Source organism: Suricata suricatta, chromosome 7 (assembly GCF_006229205.1).
Source record: "Suricata suricatta isolate VVHF042 chromosome 7, meerkat_22Aug2017_6uvM2_HiC, whole genome shotgun sequence".
Taxonomy (NCBI): Eukaryota; Metazoa; Chordata; class Mammalia; order Carnivora; family Herpestidae; genus Suricata; species Suricata suricatta.
The window spans coordinates 140,517,594-140,540,113 of NC_043706.1; the positions used below are offsets into that span (position 1 = coordinate 140,517,594).

At 38.1% G+C, this 22,520-nt stretch overlaps 1 protein-coding gene across 1 annotated transcript in view; it reads left to right on the forward strand.

The window, feature by feature from the left end:
- The window catches only part of QKI (QKI, KH domain containing RNA binding), a gene marked incomplete at its 5' end in the record, with an annotated part of 109,962 nt that overhangs the window by 14,900 nt on the left and 72,542 nt on the right, over window positions 1–22,520 (forward strand). The window contains one exon of the mRNA XM_029944343.1: window positions 4,323–4,439. Within this exon, the coding sequence (XP_029800203.1) occupies window positions 4,323–4,439 (117 nt within the window). The remainder of the gene's footprint in view (window positions 1–4,322; window positions 4,440–22,520) is intronic.

Genomic DNA, 22,520 nt, shown 5'->3' on the forward strand with positions numbered 1-22,520 from the left:
AGGAAATAAGCATGTTTTTTAGGCAAGAGAAAAGTGATCCTCAGGAAATTGAAGAGACTTTAGAAAGGAATAAAGAGCAATGAAAATGGGAAATGCATGGGTGAATATAAATGCACATTATCGGTATAGAGTGATAATCTGTTGAGTTAAAAATATATATAAATTTTGAAAAACAGCTGATGGTATATAAAATGGATTGAAATAAAGTTAAATAGGCCGGGGTGCTTGCATCGTGTAGGAAAGGGGTGAAAGTACAAGTAACGTTAGTGTCTGGTAAGTCAGTGATGCATGTTTAGGGTAAACAAGTTGTTTAGGGTAAACAACTCGGAGGCTCACAGAAAAGAAAAACAAAATGAGAAAACATGCTCATTTGCATCTAAGCCCTACCCAGCCCTGCCCAATCCCAGGGAAGACATAAAAATAGAAAGGACTGTAAAGGAGGTCGTGCATGGAGGAAACACTTAGTAAGATGGTAGGTATAAATCACATACTGTAAGTGGGCTGTTAGTAAAAATACAAAGATTACAAGATTGGGTGAAGAAACAGACTCATCTAGAATAAGTTTGATAAAAATGAGTAAAGTAAAGAAGCCTTATATTCTTGAGAGAAATTAAAGAAGACTTGACCAAATGTAGAAATTATAATGTGTTCATGAGTTTGATGCCTTAATTATAATATCTCAGTTAAAAGTACTGCCCGTATTATTTCAGAAGTTGACCAACTGGCTTTAAAATCTGTACAGAAACCCAAAGGGCAACAGCTGTGAGATACTCTTTGGAGCAAGATGGGCTGTACTGCATAACAAGGTTGATGATAAAGTTATAATAAATAACTTCATTCATTTGTAAAGTCGGCTCCACACCAAGCATGGAGTCCAGTGCAGGCCTTGAATTCACAAGCCTGAGACCGGAGCTGAGATCGACAGTCAGATGCTTAAATAACTGGGCCCCTTCATCGCCCCCATACAGTGTGATAGTAAAGCAAGGATAAACAGAGAGATTAATAAAATAGAGAACTCAAGGATAGACCCAGATATACGTAGGTGTTATAGGTGACACCGACAGCCCTATAGAAAAGGATGGTCTTTTCAGTAAAATGTGCTGGGACAACCGGGTGTCCACGTGAGGGAAAGAGAAAAAGCTGTACCACCACCGACATTAATTCTTGGAACACTGAGGGCATAAATGTGAAATAACAATAAAGCTTCTAGAAGATGATACAGAAGAATATTTTAATGGGGAAGACCTCACTAACCATGAAGAGAAGACTGATCACTTGATCTACCTTAAAATTAATTCAGTCCAATTAAATTTAGTTACACAACACCTTTAAAGAATGAGGAGGCAAGCTGCAGGATGGGAAAATGTATTTGCTATGAGTGTAACCACACAGTAGAAATAATTAATAAAATGAAAAAGCGGTAGAAAAATAGTCTAGAAACTTTCAAGTGCTTCAGAAAAAGTATAGATCTGAATGGACAATAAACATGAAAAAAATGATAATCTTTCTTAGTAATCAGGAGAATGCTGATTTAGTTACTCAGCAAGTGCACCAGAATGGCTAAAATAACAAATATGGGTAATAAGGAGTGCTAGAGAGGAAGTGGATTCAAATAAATTCTTAGTCCCTTTTGGGAATATGAATGTGTACAGTCCTTTCAGAAAATAGTTCAGGACTATGTGGTAAAGGAGTTCTTTTTGCGTATTATCATTACCAACAGTCTTTTCCCTCAAGGAGTGCTCCCTTGTCCTGTTTATTTGGTACCATATCTTCTCAAGTCTTTTGTGAACCTGCTTTGTCTGTTCTTAAGTATGAAGCACTGATCATTTGAATTCGGAATTTACAAGTTCATGAACTGGACTCTCCCACCACAAGCTTCTTTCCGATGTGGTCACCCAAAGCGTCAGCCTTCAGGAAGGTACCAGAGGCTGTTTTTGGAGACAGAACTCAAGCCTGTTCCCTGCAAGTTAGATCCCTGTTTGCTGTTGATGTGCACGTCATCTCCACCTTCTCGTTCTGGTTTTCTGCAGAACTCCTTGTCTGAGTGTTCAGTTTCTCTGGAGTTCTATAAGGCAGATTTGCAATGGATCGCATCCCCTTCTATGGACATTCTAAGCTGGATATTTGATTGAGGGCCTGAGGTTTCTGAAAGTGAATTTGTAGTGAACTGGGTAGGCTATTAACTGTCCACTATGTGCCAGACCTTGTAGTGAGCCTTTTATATGTATTGTGTTGTGTGTGTACACACACACACACACACACACACACACACACACACACACACACACCCCCCCCCCAGTGCAGCTCTGCCAGACAGTGTGACAGTGTCCTCTCCGTTATATGATTGAGGCTTATTTGATGTGACTTTCAAATTCCTAATTATTATTCAGTATTGTGGCTTGGATACCAGTTGGGATCTATGTGCTTTCAGAGTTTTTAAATCACTTTATCATAGTATGGTTCTTGAGTTTATTCAGATTGGAGATGCATTGTGAAAATGGATGATGACCTGGGCTGATGTTGACAAAATGAATAGATAAAGTACTGTACGCCAAGGAACTAGGCAAGGATTAGGGGTTTTATTTCAATATAAAGGCAAATTTCAGAATTGGGGATCTTGTAGAGCTAGATTAAGTGCTTACGGGATCAGTCTATGAGTCTTAACTTGGGGTGGAAAAAGCTGTACCAAAATGCCCTGATGGAAGGGGACTTTCTCCCAGCTGTCTTTGCTTTGCATTTCACCTGTAAGATGTGGCCCTGTTGGTGAGCAGCTTAGTGAGGGAAAGTGAAAAGCCGTGGGAGCACAGAAGATTGAAGATGTGCCTTTGCGTCTCAAGCACCGAATAAGCAGTGAATGCTATGTGTTATTATTATGTAATGATGCACTAAGAGTAGGATCAAATGCAAGAAAAAAAATAGGACGCTGTAAACATAAGAATTGGTACTTATTTGATTCAATAAATAAAAACCACCATGGGTTTTTGTGGAATCGATGATACTCATTTTTTTGTCTTTTGTGCAGTTGACATGTGAATGGGGAAATTTTACTTTTCTGTATTCAGAGTCCATCTGTGCTTCCCATTGGCCTTTGTACTAGAAGTTTCTGTTGAGGGGAGAGAAAAAAGTTTCTATTGAGGGATGGCAGTAATTTGTACAGTTATTTTATCACTGTCCTGTTAATGCTCCTTGCAAAACTAGTATAAGTTAAAGTTAGAAATGAAAAAAAAAAGAAGGGGGGCAGACATAAAATTGTGCAAACATTTTTTGTATTATGTTCTCAACACTGAAATACTTAGGGGCACCAGGGTTACTCAGTAGTCAGATGTACTCAGATGCTTAACATCTGACTTCTATTCAGCTCAGGTCCTGATCTCCCGGTTCATGGATCTGAGCCCCGTGTCGGGCTCTGTGCTGACAGCTCAAAGTCTGGAGCCTGCTTCTGATTCTCTGTTCCACCCCCACTGGCACTTGCGCTTCCTTGCTCTGTTTCTCTCTCTCAAAATACATAAACATTACAAAAATTAAATTTAAAAAAGACTAAAATATTTAGTACAGAGTGGAATCCAAATTTGGCCATCAGTGTTATGGCAGCCAACCCAAAACTACAACTCTTTCTAGATAGTTGCCTTGGAGAAAGTATTACTTTTCTTGTTAGATAAATGAGGCCGGAATTTCCCCCAGGAATCTCTGTAAAAAATGCAGTTACTATTTAACATAATGAACAATTTCTTGGATGCTGACATTACAGAGTTTTGTAGAAGGCATTTGTATTGTTGGGTGGCATCTAAGATTTTGTCAAACTTTTTAATATACCATACTCCGGTTTAGATTACATGTTGATGAACCGTTTAGTATAGCACCTGTTTACATAGATAGTGTTGTACCTAATGTATAATTTGTATTACTACATCTGGAGCTTCCTTGGTGAACAGTGAGCTCTTGTAATTACACTCGTAAGCTGTGTTAGATAGTCATATGTCCTGTAAGACTTTATTTCATCTTAGTATTAAAAAATAACTTATGAGGCACTTGATTGGCTCAGTTATTTGAACGTCTGGCTTGGGCTTAGGGCATGATCTTGTGGTTCATGGGTTCGAGCCCCCCATCGCGCTGAACAGTTCAGAGCTTGGAGCCTACTTCAGATCCTGTGTCTCCTCTCTCTGCTTCTTCCTTGCTTACATTGTCTCTTTCAAAAATAAAACTTAAAAAGTTAAAAAAAAAATTTAACTTGACAAAGTAAAAATGTATTTTTAAATAATTTTAAAAGCTATAAATTCAAGCAAGTGAATAATATAATATATGGTGACTTTTTTTTTTTCCAGTTTAATTTTGTTGGAAGAATCCTTGGACCTAGAGGACTTACTGCTAAACAGCTCGAAGCAGAAACAGGATGTAAAATAATGGTCCGAGGCAAAGGCTCAATGAGGGATAAAAAGAAGGTAAGTCCATGGGGCCAAGTCTTTACGGGAACAGTCTTATACTTTGGCATTCTAATAATAAAGTGACCCAGTCTTTTATGTGTAAAGCACTGAATATCATTTGATATTTTAAACTTTTGAACTTTTTAAAGGTGTTATCATAACTTTTCCTTGTTGATTATCTTGAGTTTTCATTTAGCCGTAACTCAGGCCAGCATGTTAACTCACTGTGGTACTTACACTTGAAAAGCTGCCACATTGGAACTTAGTCACACTGTAATGTTGTATATATAAAGATAAATCATTAAAAGTTAAAAAGAACCTAAAATGCTTCTTTTGACAAGATTTAAGTGATGATTTAAGTGATGTCCCAGATCACTGGCAGAGCTATTCAATGGAAAAAGAAAGCTATAAGTAGTATCAGACACTCATTTTGGTTTTCACCAATGTTTTGTGTTGATTTTAGGTGTATTTGACATTTTATTTTAAAGTGTATTGTTCCTGTTTTCTGTTTGTTTTTTTCTTCTTCCACTTCCTGTTCTGCTAGTTTAAGTAATACCTAACAATGCACTTTAAATACTATTTTTAGGAAGGTTTTATTTGCCTAGTTTCCTGTTATCCAGTGAAATTACTAGGCTGGATACCTTTGAATGTTTAAAAAAATGTTTTACTGATTTTTAAAAAACAGATTAAAAAAAAATTTCACATATAAGTGAAGTCACATGGTATTTGTCTTTGACTTATTTCACTTAGCACATACCTTCTCTAGGTCCTTTCACTCATGAAACTAATGTAAGACTGTATGAGAATTATATTCAGTTTAAAAGGATGAAAATCCTGATGTGATTGCCAAATACTAAATGTACTGTTATGGAGGCCATTAATTTTTAAATATATTGCCCTCTTACGTGATAGGCCTGTGGTCCGATTATGTTGGAGCGTATTGTGCATTGAACCCCTCTGTAAAGCTGAAGGAACAAACACCAGATTTACAAGATATTCTGCCTTCATTCTGATGTGCTTCTTTCCTGACCTACTACCTCATTTCATTTATACTCTCCTGCTACCTAAATGCATGGGAATCCTATACTCTCTGTGCAGGCAAATAGCTACTTGGTAGTTAAGAAGTTGGGGGTGGGGGAAATAATAGTGATTATCTTTAAATCTTATTGTATGTAACTGTTCTTGTCAGCTGAGTTTAAAGATATTTTGAGGCAATTATGTGAATTCTACTTCAGCATATTTAAATGTTGTATTTAAAATATTTTTCTATGTTAGAATCTTAAGAAAACACTTTAGCATATCTTAGCTGAGCTGCAATCCTCTATTGCCATGCAGTTTGGGTCCCGGTGTTTGCACTTACAGCTGTATTGGCATTATTAGGCAGTGCTAACTAAAGCCCATGGAACAATAACATGAAACCGACAGTTGATGGACAAATAAATCTTTACCAAAAGATTAGTGTATCTGTTATTATTCTATAAATCAGTGAAAAAATGTGTTTCCCCCTGTCGTCCATCTGTTAGTTCTGTACTAATGGCCCTCCCTTTCTTCACTCACACACTCAGAGACAATAAGGATTCAAACTTGGAAATTGTGTAACGAGACATCATGTATTCTATTTTTGAGGTTGAAATTTTAGAACATATTCTGTTTTTGGCAGAAGAACAAAATGGTTAAGAGACTAGCTTTGTGACCAGATTGCTTAGATTAGAATCTTGGTTCTCTCCCTACGTAGCTTTGTGACCTTGGACAAATTACTTGATCTCCTCATGCTGTATAAAAATGGGAGTGTAATAAGGTGATTGTGAGGGTTAAATTAATTGTAAAACACTTAGAACTGTGTTTTGGATCGTCCTAGGCGATTAATGTTAATGATTGTTCCTAATACATTTTATCTTAACACTATTACAGTAGTGACCCTTATTCATAGCGGGTACCTCCATCCTAAGACTCCCCTGGATGTCTGAAAATGCAGATGAGCCCTATATATGCTATACCTTTTCCTGTATGTACATACTAATGATAAGTTTAATTTATAAGTTAGTCACAGAAAGATATTAACAACAGTGACTAATAATAGAACAGTTATAGCAGTTTATTATAATAAAAGCCATGTGAATGTGGTCTGTCTCCCTCTCTCTCATTATACCTTATTATGCTCACCACTGTGCTGTTGTGATATGATAGAATGCCTATAAGATGAGGTGAAGTGAGGTGAGTGAGAGATTGTGACGTTAGCTAGGCTTCTGTTGACCTGGGGTTAGATAGAAGGAGTCTGTGCTTCCTGACGGGTTGGCCACGGAGAGCGGAGGGCTGAAGCGGAGGGAAGCAAAGTTGCAGACGGGCGGAGACGACTGAAGTGCATAGTGCATTTTAAAGCTTCAACTCTTAACGTTGCATCAAGGGGGAAGATATACTACATTTTTTTTAAGCTTTGGAAATGATAATACTAATTTGTAGTTTTGTGACCTTTGAATATCCCATATTCTCAAGGCTTTTCTGTTACTTTCCCTCTGGTGGTAGGTGCATCCATACTCTGTATTGTCCATGTTCTTAACCACAAGCAGAAACAGTTTTCCATATTTTCTTTATTTTTAATTTGTATTATTGGCTATCAAATTAAAAAAATAGCTCACAGATTATATGTAATGCAAGGATAATAATAATAATAAAATAAAGACCAAAAAAATTCAGCTACAGATTATTTTTTTAGTTTTATTAAAATGCTACAGATGAACACCCTTGAGGGATTTCAAATTGGTTTGAATGGCTATCATATATTTAATATGTTGGTATGTGAAGCCCATGAAGAATTTACACATGGATTTATAATAACCAGGAGTATCTTCTGTAATTTTAATGTAAATCTACGTATATTATTAACCCTATCATTTTGATTTATGCTGTAGTTACTATATTCATTGAGCTCTTAAAAGTGTTAATAAAAGTAAAGTCAAATGGAAAGTACTGTCATTTATTGCTTGGCTGTTATTTTGAGAAAACTTGACAACCAGATGGAGACAAAAAGAAGTATTGATGTAATACTCTTTTGTACTAGGCTGATTGAGGTGCATTTCAGGTGTTTCAAAGGGAAAACCATTTGGCTTTAAGCTTTTCTGCAGAGTTACCAATTTATATAAAAGCTGAGCTAGAAAATAAATCTTAATTTACTAGTTGCCTAAAATATGATGGAAATGTTGTTTGCTAATCTGCATCCTTCAGTAGACTGGTAAACTCAGTGAAGGCAAAACATGTCTATTTTATGGACTATTTCCCTGGTGTTTGATGAGAACCTGGGTACCAAGTAGGATCTGGGGAGAAAAATCTGAGAAAGGAATGAATGTTTAGGTAAAAAAAATGAAAGGCATAGATGACCACCCCCACCCCCACATCCCCCAAGAGAGAATTTGTGACTAGAGAGCATGATAGATCCTGTGTGCTTTTAATTTTTTGGGCAAAATCAGCAGTATCGTATCATCTAAGCTGCTGGTTTTAGGCAAGGGAGTGAATATGCCACTTTAATTTTTATTCTCTTGGATCGATATTATTTCACTTATTGATGGGAATAACAGCATTGAGCTTTATGTATAAATAAATGTCCAGTTGGATTGTCCTGGCTAAAGTTCATGGAACCTAAGAACAGGAATGGTAGAGGGACTCGGCACGACCCCATGACCAAAGCATGGGGAGCTGGGCAGGGCTGTGTATAGCAAGCCAGCTGTGCCTCCGTCTCTGATTAAGTGTATGGTGTCAGCAAGTGGAATCCAATAGTTTTGTGGATAGTTCTTTGGACTTATAGAGTGTGTACTTTGTATCAAGCATTATTCTAAGTTTTTTTTTACATGCATTTGTTTTAATTAATCTGAGGGTTTGTTCCCCCATACCTTCTACTTGTAAGTTTATTTTTTGTTATTTAAAGATTTTTTACAGTGTTATGTTAGGTGTATAGTGTAGTGCTTCAGCAGTATATACATCAGCAGGTACTCACTACACAAAATGCACTCCGTAATTCTGATCCCCTGTTTAACCCAGTCCCCCACACCTCTCTTTTCTGGTAACCATCAGTTTGTTTTCTTTTTCCTTTTTTTTTTTTAATATTTTAATGTTTATTTATTTTTGAGGGAGACAGAGAGACAGAGCATAAGTAGGGGAGAGGCAGAGAGAGAGATGGAGAAAGAGTCCGAAGTAGGCTCAAAGCTCTGAGCTTGAACTCCCAAACCGTGAGACCATGACCCGAGCTGAAGTCAGATGCTTAACCGACCACCCAGGCGCCCCGTTTCTTTTCTGTACTTAAGGGTCAGGTTCTTGGTTTCTCTCTCTTTCTCTTTGCTTGTTTGTTTGTTTCTTAAATTCCACATATGGGTGAAATCATATGGTTTTCCTTTTCTGACTGAATCATTTTGCTTACCTTTATAACACACATTATATGTGTGTGTGTTTTTGTGTGTTGACACCATATCTTTATCCATTCATCAGTCAGTAGACACTTGGGCTGCTTCCATAATCTGGCTGTTGTAAATAATGCTGCTATAAACATAGGGTGCATGTATCACTTTGAAATAGTGTTTTGTATTCTTTGGGTAAATACTCAATAGTGAGATTGCTGGACCTTAAGGTAGTTCTATTTTTAACTTTTTCAGGAACCTCCATACTGTTTTCCATTGTGGCTGCACCAGTTTGCATTCCCAACAATAGTGCAGGATGGTTCCTTTTTGTCCACATCCTTCTCAACACCTGTTTCCTGTGTTACTGATTTTAGCCATTCTACCGGGTGTGAGGTGATCTAAGTTTTATTATTCCAGTTTTGCAGATGAAAAAATTGAGGCTCAGGGAGGTTGAATCATTTAAAGGTCACATGCCAAAAAGTGGCAGTCCAAATTCAACCTACAGCCTGTATTCTGTTCTACGGTGTGCTGCTTCCTAGTTAGGGACCATTTCTGAGAGCAGTAGCAACTTCAGAAATACTAGAACTTGAATATGGAGTACTTCTCAACGGTGACTGTGAAGTCAGTATGAATAGATTTTGTGAAACTTCTAAACTTTTTGGTTTCCTCAGGGATAATATATTTTGAAATTTTGTTTTTATGTGTCATTCCCTCAATTTTCAGAAACCCTTTAGGAAGGATTTAATCCCATTTTCTGACAGAAAACTATAAAGTTGAGCATCTTAGAAGTTTTAGAGAAGTAACTTTTGGAAAAGAAAGTGAGTTTTGGTAGTTTTCCCATTGATGTAGCAGAGGAGCCATGTGGAGAGCTCTGGGGAAAATGTTCTGGCAGAGGGAGTGCGTTCACCTTCAGAGAGCAGAGGTGGTGTCGGCTCGTTGCCAGGGTAACAGATTTAAAGAGCGTTTTGTGCATAATTGGATACTTGATACAGTATTGTGGAGTGGTAGTTATGAAAGGGGTAACTGAAGTTCACCTTTGGGGGTCTTTGTGGGTGGTCGTTGTAGGTGACACTCTGGGTCCCAGGCACTGGCCGTTCACCGAGAGCTTCCCTGTCACAAACAGCTGGGGACTCAGCAGCCACCCCCGTGTTTCTGCTTCCCATTCCCACCCCTCAGCCAGAAATGTTGAGGAGTGCCATGTCTGCCGTCCCCCAAAGCCAGGTTAATTAAATATTGAGTCTTCTGGGAATTTCCATTGAGATTTAGTAATTCTAGTCAGAGCTCTTTGCTTGAAATGAAGGGATGTGCACTTAAGGGATCAGATGACCATTCCAGGGCTGGTAATAACTATGGCCACATGGGGTCAACCGCCTTCACAGTCTGTGCCGGGTCTTATTCAGATGCTGCAGTAACCTCAGGAGATAGTGAAACTCTTCTGACAGGATCGGAGGCTTCTAGAGAGGTGACCTAGCTCATCCAGGCCCCCATTTCTAACTGATGACCGCAGTGATTATAAACGCCTGTCTCACTGGACATTCACATCGAACTGTGTAAATCATTCTCTTCAGAATATAGGTTTTGAATTTAAAATCTGATCAATCTGTAGTAAATTTTTAATGTTTTGATTTTGTTTTAAACTTTCGTTTACCAAGTATATTTGGCCATAGTCTTGTTTTTAAGAGATGTTCCTGTGGTAGCTTGAGGACATACGGTGTTCTATGAAACGTGGTTTATGAAGTGTTACAACGTGGCTGTGATGGACCGTGACTCTACCAGTGTTCCTAGCTCCCCTCTTGCGGCGTAAATGTGTTTTTAAAGAAACTTTGGGTGGCATCCAAGTGAGGGGCGTATACATTACAGTTAATTGATAGGTTGCTTAAGCCATTGTGACCTCGGCTCTATTTTGCCTTCTTGCAGTTTGTTTGTCAAGAGTGAGCTAGCCTAAATAATTCCTGTGGATTTTGCTGATTGCATGGTGGTGGTGAACACTGGTATCTGTCCTCTATATTTTTCGGTCAGTTGGTAGCGAGAAAGGTTTAATCAAGTTCAGATCTGCTCTCCCTCCCTCATTTCCATTTTTCTTTTTGAAAGAGTATTTCACAAGTAGTGTGGTGATGGTGGGATTTCTAGGCCCTTTATTTCAGTAGGAGTTGCGGAATAGTTGTATCTTGTTTCTTCATTAATATTAGCTAGATTCACTTTTATAGGAAAGGCTAGATAAATACTTCTTTATTTACTAGTTTTAAAGTAGTTGGTTCCTAGGAATCCTTTAAAGGTAGAGAATGAGGGTTTTTTTGTTAGTTTGTTTCCTTTTTGAATGTCACTATGAATGCATTGGAGCTGTTTTGATGTGTTTCAATTCATTGCAGTTAGTGCTTTTTAATGAGCATGTTGTTTAGCCATTGGGGCCTCCTCAAGTTCAGTTGTAAGCCCTGCTGACACTACCCGGTGGTTGGGGCAGGTAACTTTGCTTCCTCGTGTGATGTGACAGTCCAGTGTCATGCTGGAAAATTTCTTCCCCAGACTTGGAACCAGCCATTTCTTTAAGGAATCCTGATTACTTCTGGTGAAAAATGGTAGATGGAGACTGCATTCTAGACTTTAGTGATACTCATTATTTGTAGGCCTTTTCAGAACAAAGCTAGGAGACACCCCCCCCCCCACACACACACACTCAGGAATATAGATGTATATATACATGCTCATTCTCATTCTGAATCAAGGCTTCAGCATTTCACTTAATTCATCCTATATGTGTATTTTCTTTTCTCACTGAAAATCCTGGTTCCTGAAGATGCAAAATAATGATTCCTTTACTTTATTTTAAAGTATAGGAAAGTCTCAGAATAACAGTACAGTCACAACTATCAACAATATAGTCCGTGAAAACAGTTTTTCCCCAGGTCATGTTATTTTTAGGGTATAATCCACTACAGATTGAAATTATTGTCACTTAAAAACTAAGTTTTCCATTGTATAATAGGTGTGTCATTATAGGGGTCCACGTTTGGTCCACGTCTAAAGCTCTTTTGGATGTGGTTTTCTAGTTTTAATAATTGCATAAGTTATTTTTCTATCACTTGTAAAATACGTGGTTCGAAAGTCAAATCTACAAGTAGGGAAATTTCAGAGAAGTCCGGCTCTTACCCTGTTGCCTTTATGTATTCCTGCTCCTTGCTATTCAAGTAAATTTTTTACATTAGTTTTCAGTTTATCTTTACATTTCGTTTTCAACGTGAACAGTTAACATAGTGTGCCAAATCTGTGTGTCTATAGATGTAATTTCTCACTCTCTTCATAGTTATGTATACTACTCTTTAATACACCTTTATTTTTTATTTAATATGTTGTTGAGATCACTTAGTGGGAGTATATAGAAAGAATCTTTTAATAACTTTATCATATTCCATTGATGGATATACCATAAATTATTCCAATATTCCTCTATTAATGGACATTTAGATTGCCTCTAGGCTTTTGCTGTTACACACAGGGGAAGTGCTGCATTGAATAGCTTTTATATACATCTTTACATGTCCTTGCTAGTTTATCTTCAGGATAGAGTTTTAGAAGTGTAATATGTAATTTTGTTAGCTGGTGCTGAATCTCTCTCTCTGTGGGGTGGTTCTCATTTTGCATTATCATCAACAGTGTATGAGAGTGCCAGTTTCCCAACAGATTCACCAACAGAGTGCTAAACTTTTATATTTTATGCAGGAGATTGAACATCTGTTAAAGAGAGTTTTAAAGAAGCTATTCTAGGGGCCCCTGGGGGGCTCAGTCGATGGAGCATCTGACTTGATTTCAGCTCAGGTCCTGGTCCCTGGGTTGTGGGGGTGGGCTCCGTGCCCAGTGTAGAGCCTAATTGCCCGATTCTCTTCTTCTTTCTCTTTTTCTTTCTCTCTGTCTCTCTCTCTCTCTCCCCATTCATGCTCACTCTCTCTAAAATAAAAAATAAAGAAGCTGTTTCCCTAAGTATGTGCATGTGTATAAAGGTCATTGCTGTTATGAATTTCCCAATTACTCATTTCTTTGCAATATATTTTTGATGTTCCCATCCAACCCATTTATCAATTATTATTAAGCATAGTTGAAATAGTATAGCAGGTGTTTAGGTACATTATAATTAATAAATTTGTTGGTGCCTAAGAAATTAATCACTATTTAAAATGTTTTCAAGAGAAGTGATGTGATTTTCTATTAGTTTACGTGGCCTTTTCCAACTATGCTTCTTCTTCTGAACCACAGAACATAGAAATTTTTCAGTTTTACCTAGAGTGATTGATAATGGGTACCATCGATGTGTAGGAGAGAAGTTAATTATCTTTAATTTATGCCTTGGACTTGAATCTCCTGTGGAATCCTTAGGTGGGAAGTCTATTTCCTGAGAGGAGTGTTTTTTTCTCTCTACTTTATATCCATCCCCGCCTTACTCCTCTCCCCCAGCCCCCTTCCCATTGGTACCTTTGACTTGATGTATTAGAAAGTAGGAGCTTTTACAGATTTTCTTTTAATCTTATATATCTTAAAAATTGCATTCTTATAAAGTTTCATGAATCTGGTTTGAATAATAGTATTTAACTATGAAAACAGATCAGTTCCTTTAGAAGAATGATTATGAAAATTACAGTTTTCTATAATCTGGTTTAGAAGGAATCTTATTAAAGCTGTGAAGTTCAGCTACCCTTCTGGTAGTTAATTTTGTGATACTTCATTCCTGTATTGCAAATGGTTGTTACTCAATTTTTTTTTAACTTTTTAGTCTTTATTTACTTATTTTGGGTAAGAGAGAGAAAGACAGCACGAGTAGGGTAGGGGCAGAGAGGGAGAGAGAGCAGAGGACAGAGTGCAATGTGGGGCTGGAACTTGGAAACTGTAAGATCCTGACCTGAACCAAAATCAGGAGTTGGATGCCTAACTGACTGAGCTACCGAGGCGACCTGTTACTTAATTTTTGTTACCTCCTTTCATAGTTAATTTAATACCTTCTCAAGCAGCAAAACTTTTCAGTGCTTATGATTTTTGTTCTCAAGGAGCTTTCATCCCTGTGAGACTGATGTATTGATGACGAGTGGGTACACAGTGGATATACATTGTGCTATGGGGGGTCAAGGAGAGTATGTAGTGAGTTCTCTTGTAGGTTGAAGGTTTTAGGAAGAGCTGGGGGATTGGACTGTAGCAGGAATTTACAAGGCAGTTGAGATAAAATTGGTGTCTTTGAAACGTGGATCCTCTGATCTTAATTCTACTTTGAATTCAAAACAAATATTATCTCTAACCCTTAGGGCCTTTGCCATAATTAGATGGTAGTACATAGGTCTTAAAAGTGTCCTACTCTAGCTATAACCTAATTCCCTAGTAACTGTAGTCATTTTTTAAAAATTTTATGATATTTGGCCTTGAATTCAGCTTCAACCTCAAAGTGATTGATAGGTTTCTTTTTAAATAGTATTGTATCAACAGATAAAAACTATCCAGTTGGAATGCTATGAAAGGTTTTAAACACACTTGATCTCTGCACGTGCTGCCCTCCTTCCTGCAGCACCGGTGTCAGTGCCTAAGCCTGCGGCTGGATCTGTGCCTTTTCAGAGCTGGAAACCAGCCCATGGGGTTCTCCCTCTCTACCCGGTTCTTCTCCTTATTCTCTTAGTTTTGGCATGTGTGTTTTTAAAATAAAAATCATTTCAGAATATTGACTTTCTACTTTTCTCATTACATGTTTATTATGGGCTCAAGTGGCTTAGTGTTACTTTAAGTTAGAAAAATATAAAATAGTGCAATAAAAATTGTATGTTTCAGATTGGATAGTAACTCAAGACACAGAGTAGAGCTGCTGCTTTGCCACATAAATTGGTGAGAAAGATTGGGAGGTTTAAAATTTGCTTATTTAATGTACAGTTACTAAAATTGGTGAGATATTCTGAGGAGTAAAAAGATGGATCCAATGAGAATAAACCTTTGTTTTCATTAGTAAAGTAACAGATTATGTAACCTGTAAAACTTAAGCTAATTACTCGCCATAGATCTAATACCAAGATGAGTTAATTGTCCATGTCTAATGAAATGAGATATGAGTTTCAGTGAAAAGGGAGAGTCCGTTTTATCACTAGATGCTGTTAATGAGCCTTTTAAAATTAAGTCTTGATTGGATTGCAGTCAATTTAGTTAAGGAATATTTGAGCACCTTGTAGTTGTGTTGTGTATAACAGATTTTCTTTTCAGAGGATTCAGTCTCTGTTGACAGAATTAGTATTGGAACATTGCTTATGTGTGTATCATTTATGCTGCATCAGTTGATACTTTTTTTCAGAAATCAATTAACAAGAAAATTTGGAAAAACTTTTTGTCATATTAACAAATTATTAGGCAGTTTCATAAGCCTAGTGAGCCATCCTGTTCTGTCCTGCTAGTTTTATTTTTTCATTTACTCCAGTTATGAGAAAGAATGATTTAAAGAAATTATATTGTTACTCTTTTGATTTTAAAACATGTTAACTTTTATTTTTCATAAATTGTTAACTCTTTTGCTTTTAAAGACAGGTATGATTGTTAAAAAATTTTTTTGGTCACAAATTGTCATAACAGGATGATATCACAACTTGTTGGTCCAAAAATTTAAAACCGTGATTCTCAGATTATTGAAATAATTTTTTATTTTGTGAATTATTTCTTACTTAGAAGAGGGTAAATCAAAATTATACCAGTTAGACATGTTCTATAAAGATCTGTAAGGTTAGGGTTTTTTGTTTGTTTGTTTTTTGTTTTTTGTTTGTTTGTTTTTTTGAGGGAGAAGGGGGAAGAGAGAGAGAGATAGAGAATCAGTGTGAGCAGGAAAAGGGCAGAAAGAGAGAGAGAGAGAGAGGGAGAGAGAGAGAGAATCCCAAGCAGGATCCTGTCTGTGAGTGTGGAGCCCAATGTGGGACTCGAACTCATGAACTGTAATATCATGACCTGAGTCGAAACCAAGAGTCGAGTGCGTAACTGAGCCACACAAGTGCTCCAAGGCCTAGAAGTTTTTTGACTTAAGTTTTTGCTGAATTCAAATACCTATAAAATATTCTACATATAGAAGACCAATCATTTCATGATGAAAATGCTGTTTTCAAAAATCTGATGTGAAGAAAGTTTTATGTAGTTTCATCTTTGTAACTAATAAGATTAATTTCTGACTGATAACCTGTGTTCATTTAAATTATGAAATTATGGGGGATTTTGGTTTTTTATTAATTTTTAAAATTTTTTAATATTTATTTTGAGAGAGCGTCTGAGAACAAGAAAGGGTGGGACAGAGAGAGAGGAAGACACAGAATCTGAAGCAGGCTTCAGGCTCTGGGCTGTTAGTACCAAGCCCAGTGTGGGGTTCAGACCCGTGAGTGGTGAGATCATGACCTATATTTTCACTCACATGTGGAACTTGAGAAACTTAATAGAAGACCATGGGGAAGGGAATGGGAAAAAATAGTTTCCAACAAGAGAGGGAGGCAAACTCAAAAGAGACTCTTAACTACTGAGAACAAGCTGAGGGGTTGATGGCAGGGCCCGGGAGAGGGGCAGGTGCCGGTGGGCCCTCAGAGGGCGGGGCTGCGATGAGCACTGGGTGTTGTATGCAAGCAGTGAGCCCTGAGGGCCTGCCCCCCAAAACCAGGACACACCGTCAGTCAGCCAACTTGACAACCATTATTAAGTAAATAATGAAACACAATTAGTTAAAATATTCATTTAAAAGTTTTGGTAAATGGCAATTTGCATATTTTCATGACATTGTTCATTTCCTTTGATCCGTTCTCTTTTTTTCTGTTGTTTTTATTCCTTTTTTTTTGTTTTTAAATAAAAAAAAAGATACCTGTTATAAAAATTACACAAAATAGAATTCCAAACAGTGAAAATCTGAAGATTTTTTAAAACTATGAAATTATAGAATGACAGACAGTTGAGTAATTGGAAGTGTCCTTGTACTTGAAGATGTGTAATATCAAGCTGTTGCATGGAACTGTTTTTAAGACCTTTAAAATTTAAAAGAGGTTACAACTTTAAAAGAAGTCACAAGACATAAAAGCAAAAATACTTAAGCATATTTATTGCAAAATGAAACATTTTTCTTATTTATGAAAGCCTTTCATTTATAGTATAAGAATATTAAGAAGGGGCGCCTAGGTGGCTCGGTCGGTTAAGCGTCCAGCTTCAGCTCGGGTCATGATCTCACGGTTGGTGGGTTCGAGCCCTGCATCGGGCTCTGTGCTGATGGCTAGGTCAGAGCCTGGAGCCTGCTTCGGATTCTGTGTCTCCCTTTTTCTCTGACCCTCTCCTGCTTGCACTCTCTCTGTCTCTCCAAAAAAAAAAATTTTTTTTTTTTTAAAGAATATTAAGACAATTTAGTTGTATTTTTAGTCATAAACTTTCCCTTTTGGAGGCAAGTGTTAAATATGTTGATGCATATTTTGAGATCATATGTTTTTGTAAACTGATATATTTTACTTAAGAATGTTCTGTCTATTCCCACAAAGTCTCATGTACATGTTAAAAGTGAAGTGTTGTTGCTGTGAAAATGTTGTGAAGAACATCTACACATGGGATGGACGTACAGAAATATAGTCGGTTGGCTGAAAACGTACCCCAATTGCCTTTTACTCTGGGAGGTCATAAGCACTCTCAGGAGGAAATGAAAACGTTTGTGGGGGACAAAAATCTACTCCATTAATGTGCGGATTTTTGGTTAGTGAGGTCAAATCTGTTAGTACCTATCTGTTTGCACTTTAATGTTCATTTTTATGTTGCATGTCATTGCTGCTATGCCAAACCACTGTTTTGTATTTTCTTTTATCATTTTGAAAGATACAAGTGTACACCTATAGAAAATCTGTAAGAGCGCACAGTGAATCCTGTATACTCTTCACCTGGGTGTGCCAGATCTGTTAGCATTTGGTATATCTTTGTGCGCTTGCATATTCTCTTCCTCTGTTTCTATATGTATGTAATCATACACACACAGAGTTAATGCCTATTATTTTCAGATTGTATATTTGTGAATTCACATACTTGCTAAAATATATTAGTATTCCCAAATTAATACTTGAGGCATAGTCACAATTTCTCAGGAACTTCACGCGGAGTAGTAATCCAGTGCTCTTGCTCCCAGCTAAAGTTGAGTAAAGCAACATTAGTCTTCGGGTTTTACCTCTAATGCTTTTTCTTAAGTGTTCTTTTCACTGTCTACTTAGTGCTATGGTTTTTGCATAATTGCTTTTTGTTGGTGATTTTGCTGTTAAAAACGACTCCAAAGCAAATTGCTGTCTGTTTCTAAGCACACTTGGTGTTTGTCTTCCTTCAGGAGTGAGTTATCGTGTTGTTGGCTGTGAGGTCAGTATTATGAATTAACAGTATGTATTTTAGAAAGGTGTTTTGAAATGTAAACATACATGAGACAGGATTATATTTGCATTGACTCAGGAAAGTGTTGTGACCGTAGGCTCACAGTAGCATAGCGGCTTAATGTCCTCGGATTCGGTGTTCACAGTGACTGTGTAGATCATAACTACCTGAGTAATGAGAATGGGCCTTGTGTGCATGTGCACACACACGTGTGTGTGTGTGTGTGTGTGTAAAATAATTACTACCTTTTGTTTGCTGAACCAGTTGAGAATGAATTTGCAGATGCTCTGACCCCTCATCCCTATGTTAGCGTGCAATTTCTTTCTTTTTTTTTTTTTTTATTTATGATACAGAGAGAAACAGAACATGAGAGGGGGAGGGGCAGAGAGAGAAGGAGACACAGAACCGGAAGCAGGCTCCAGGCTCTGAGCTAGCTGTCAACACAGAGCCCAACGCGGGGCTCGAACCTACGAACGTGAGATCTGACCTGAGCCGAAGTCAGAGGCTTAACCGACAGAGCCACCCAGGCGCCCCGCGTGCAGTTTCTTAGAACAAGAATGCCCATTTACATCATTAAGGTCTCTTTCTTCAAATCTAGCAAATTTAATACTGCTTCAGTATTAGGTTCTTTGATAGACATTCTAAACTCAGATTTCTCCAATTTTCCATTCATTTAAATTCTTTCTGTCCCAGAAACCAGTTCAGATCACACATGACATTTGTATCTCTGATTTGAAAAAGCTACTGAACCTTTCGTTGTCATTTGTGATTTGGATTTGTTTCATTGTTTTCTCATCATTAAATTCAGGTCATGCATTTTTGGCAGGAATGTTTTTACAAAGTGTTGTGTCCTTAGCACTTCACATTAGTTACACAGTGTTAGTTTGCCCTGTGTTACGATATTAACATTGATCATTTGGTTAAAATGATGTCAATTATAGTTTTTCACTGCAGAGGTGCTTTTCCCCATTTTAAATTAATAACTGATTTCCGGGGAATACTTTGAAACTTTGTAAATATCTTCTTGTCAACAAGGTTTTGCCCAGTAGTCTTAGCATTGGCTAAGGACTCTTACCCACAGTCATTTTTACTATAATACAGTGTGTGCAAATTTTTTATTTTTCTGACTCTGGTCTTTTGTTTCATATTTAGTAGTTGACATTTACCTGTAATGAAGATGGTCATTTCTGATAGGTTAAGATCTCATTCTCTGTTACATATATGCTCCTACCCCTACTCCTCTTGTTGGCTTTAGAATTTCTCTCTCTCAACTGGGATCTCCCCTGAATTCTAGCTTGCTTACTTAACATCTTGACTGCTTTGGTTGAGGTGGGAGTGAGTGGGGCACGAACGGAATGCTCACATATTGCTGGTAGTGGACGCGGTGGTGATACTGATGTTAAGCCGGCAAAGCGCTAAGCAGTTGCGAGATTTAGGTGCTCTGTCCTTCCTCATTCCCTGTGAATTAATTCTTTTAGTCCCTTGAAGTATCTACTCTTTGTATTCTAATTTTATCCTTGAGTAAACGGAGGTTAGGGATGTTAAGACCCTTCTCTAAACCCCTGCTGGTGACTCGCTTAGTCAGATTGGCGCCCAGGCTGGTCTGAGTGCATGGGTTTGATCACGGCATTGTACTCTAACTCGGTGACTTTCTAATTCTGTTCTGTCCGCCTCTAGCCACCAGAGTGAATTTTAAAAATAATCTTACAATGTATGTTCATGTATTTGATTAAGAGTCAGACCTTAACTGGGGCTGACAGACCCACCGTGATCTTGTCCAGCTGCCTTCCGGGCTTCTCTTCTGTTTTGCTGCCTCTGGGACTGAGCACCTGTCTTTTCATTCTGTGAACATGCTGATGTGCTCATTGCAGAGCTTGGTTTTGTACATACCCTGTCTGCGGATAGAGCAAACTCTGATGCCCCTCCACTGTCCTTTTGCCTCCTGCATTTGTCTTCATATCTGTCAGCGCTGTTGAGATACTTTGTGTTTATTATGTCTGTCCTCCTTCTGGAGGCAGTGCTCTGTGAGAGCAGAGTGCTATCTCACTCACTTTGTTCACGTCCCATCCTCACGGTGCAGCTGTAAGTGCCTGCCACACCCTTGATACCCAGGAAGTGCGTGCTGAAGCGTGTTTGCCTACAATGTTCTGTAGAAGTTGAGCGCCAGACAAGGCACATCTTAGGGTGGCTGCCCACTTTGTCATCTGCACCAGGACACTGTGGACATGAGGGGAGATATTATCACTAATTAGATCCAGACAATAAACACAGCCTGCCTTTCAAGAATTAATTAATTTTTTATTGAGAGGGGGCAAGTGAGCAAGGGGCAGAGAGAGAGAGAAGCGAGGTTCACCCGGGGCTCGTGTTTTTATCCGAAGCGGGGCTCAAGCTCCCCCAGTGTGGAACTCAGACTCATCAACTGTGAGATCATGACCTGAGCCGAAGTCAGATGCCTAACGACTGAGCCACCCAGACCTTTAAATTTTATTCTTATGTTTGTTCAAGACGGGGTGCAGACAGATACAGACAGAATCCGAAGCAGGCTCCAGGCTCTGAGCTGTCAGCACAGAGCCCAATGTGGGGTTCTGACTCAGGAACCATGAGGTCATGACCTGAGCCAAAGTCAGATGCTTAATCAACTGAGCTACCCAGGCGCCCCATGATCTGATATATTTTTAAAAAGAATTGTCTCAAAGCAGTTAGAGAATGGTTTGTAAAGGTTGTAAATGTGTCTGGAGGTGGGTAAGAATTGAAGCAAGGGGATACAGGAGCAGGCTCTTGAAGTTGTTGAGGTGGGAGACAATAGGGAGACCAAGGGAGACGAGACCTTTGTTCTGAGTTCATTTTAAATCAGCACCGGCAGAGCGCTTCGGCCTTCCCTAATCTCCCCTTGCTCACTTCCAAAGTACTTGTACTCCATAGATACAGTGTAATATTTAACTTTCCTCATCCTGCTTCCTCACGCAGAGCGGTGATTGATATTTCTGATATCCTTAGTGAAGTGTGGACGTAACTTATGCCCATTAAAAAATTGTTCTTCTTACTGCAGAATTTTAGACACCACTTTCTTGAATTTTCCAAAGTAAAGGAGCATCAAGTAAATAATGCAGAAGGATCACTTGAAATTTTAGTTAAATATAAATGATTGACCTATGACTCAAATTATACAAAAGAGAGAAAAAAAGAAAAGGAAAGCCAGCAAACACTTCATAGGTTAGTTCAGTAGGACTTGAGGTTAAGAATTAAGAAGCAAAGTTGAAACTTAAAACCTAAAAGTAACATTAGTCGCCAGGATAGAGACATTATAGGAGTGCATTTTAAAATAACATCAGTGATCATATTACTTTTCCAAGTCACATCCACAGATGTAAGTAACAGTTTTTGATCTTGAAGTGCAGATGTTCTTACCAGCCTCTCCTCCAGAATATGTACGATTCTTCTCTAACATCTGCATATGGCTTCTAAAGTAAACCTATAAGAGAAAAAAATTTTCTCAATCAAATGCTTGGAATGCATATTCCTATTACTTGTAATATTTTATATTTTGTTAATAATAGGTGTCATTTAATGGAAAGTTTTAAGTTGTATATTTTAAAATGTTTACAGCAAATCACATGATCAGTCTTGAAGTAACCCTAACAGAGGGTGTTGAATGAGGCTCACCCACCCAGCACAAGCTCAGATACACGAACTGGGTTTTGTCAAGAGAGATTTATTCTAAGGATGTGTTTTTAAAATTTAAAGAAAACCAAGGCATTTGACACAGAATTTTTTTTCTTAGACAATAGTTGTTTAATGAGCTGCTTGTATATACAAGAGAAGAGAATGGGCCTGATTGCTCAATCTGATGTTTGAAAAAGTACTTTTCCGGATCTTACACATTTGCATATCTAATTGCCATGTAATCAAAACTAAGTGAACTGTAGCTGCTTAAAACTCTGAAATGAAAAGCAATCATCTGTATGGGGAGGAGGGGGAAGCCCCTTACATGCAAGCTAGCCTGAATATTAGCATTACAGTCTTCTTGTGTTTAATTATAGGTATCTGACTGAGCAGTAAATGCCTGCTTGTGTGATAGAGAAGTGAATGTGACCCAGAACCACCAGCTAGGCTTTTTGGGAACAGAGCATTGGCTTTGAGAGAAGTTAGCATCCATTGTGTATTTTGTCGATAAGGGACTGTGCCAGAACGGCTGTTAATTACCTGCTTTGTCTGAGATGGGGGCAGTGCTTCCCCACGTTTCCTCCTCCCAGGGGCAGCACTCAGTTACAATGGGTATTAAGCAGCTGTGCTGCCCTTCTTTATTTTGTTGGGAAGACCTGAGGTGAAGGGAAGTAACTTGACT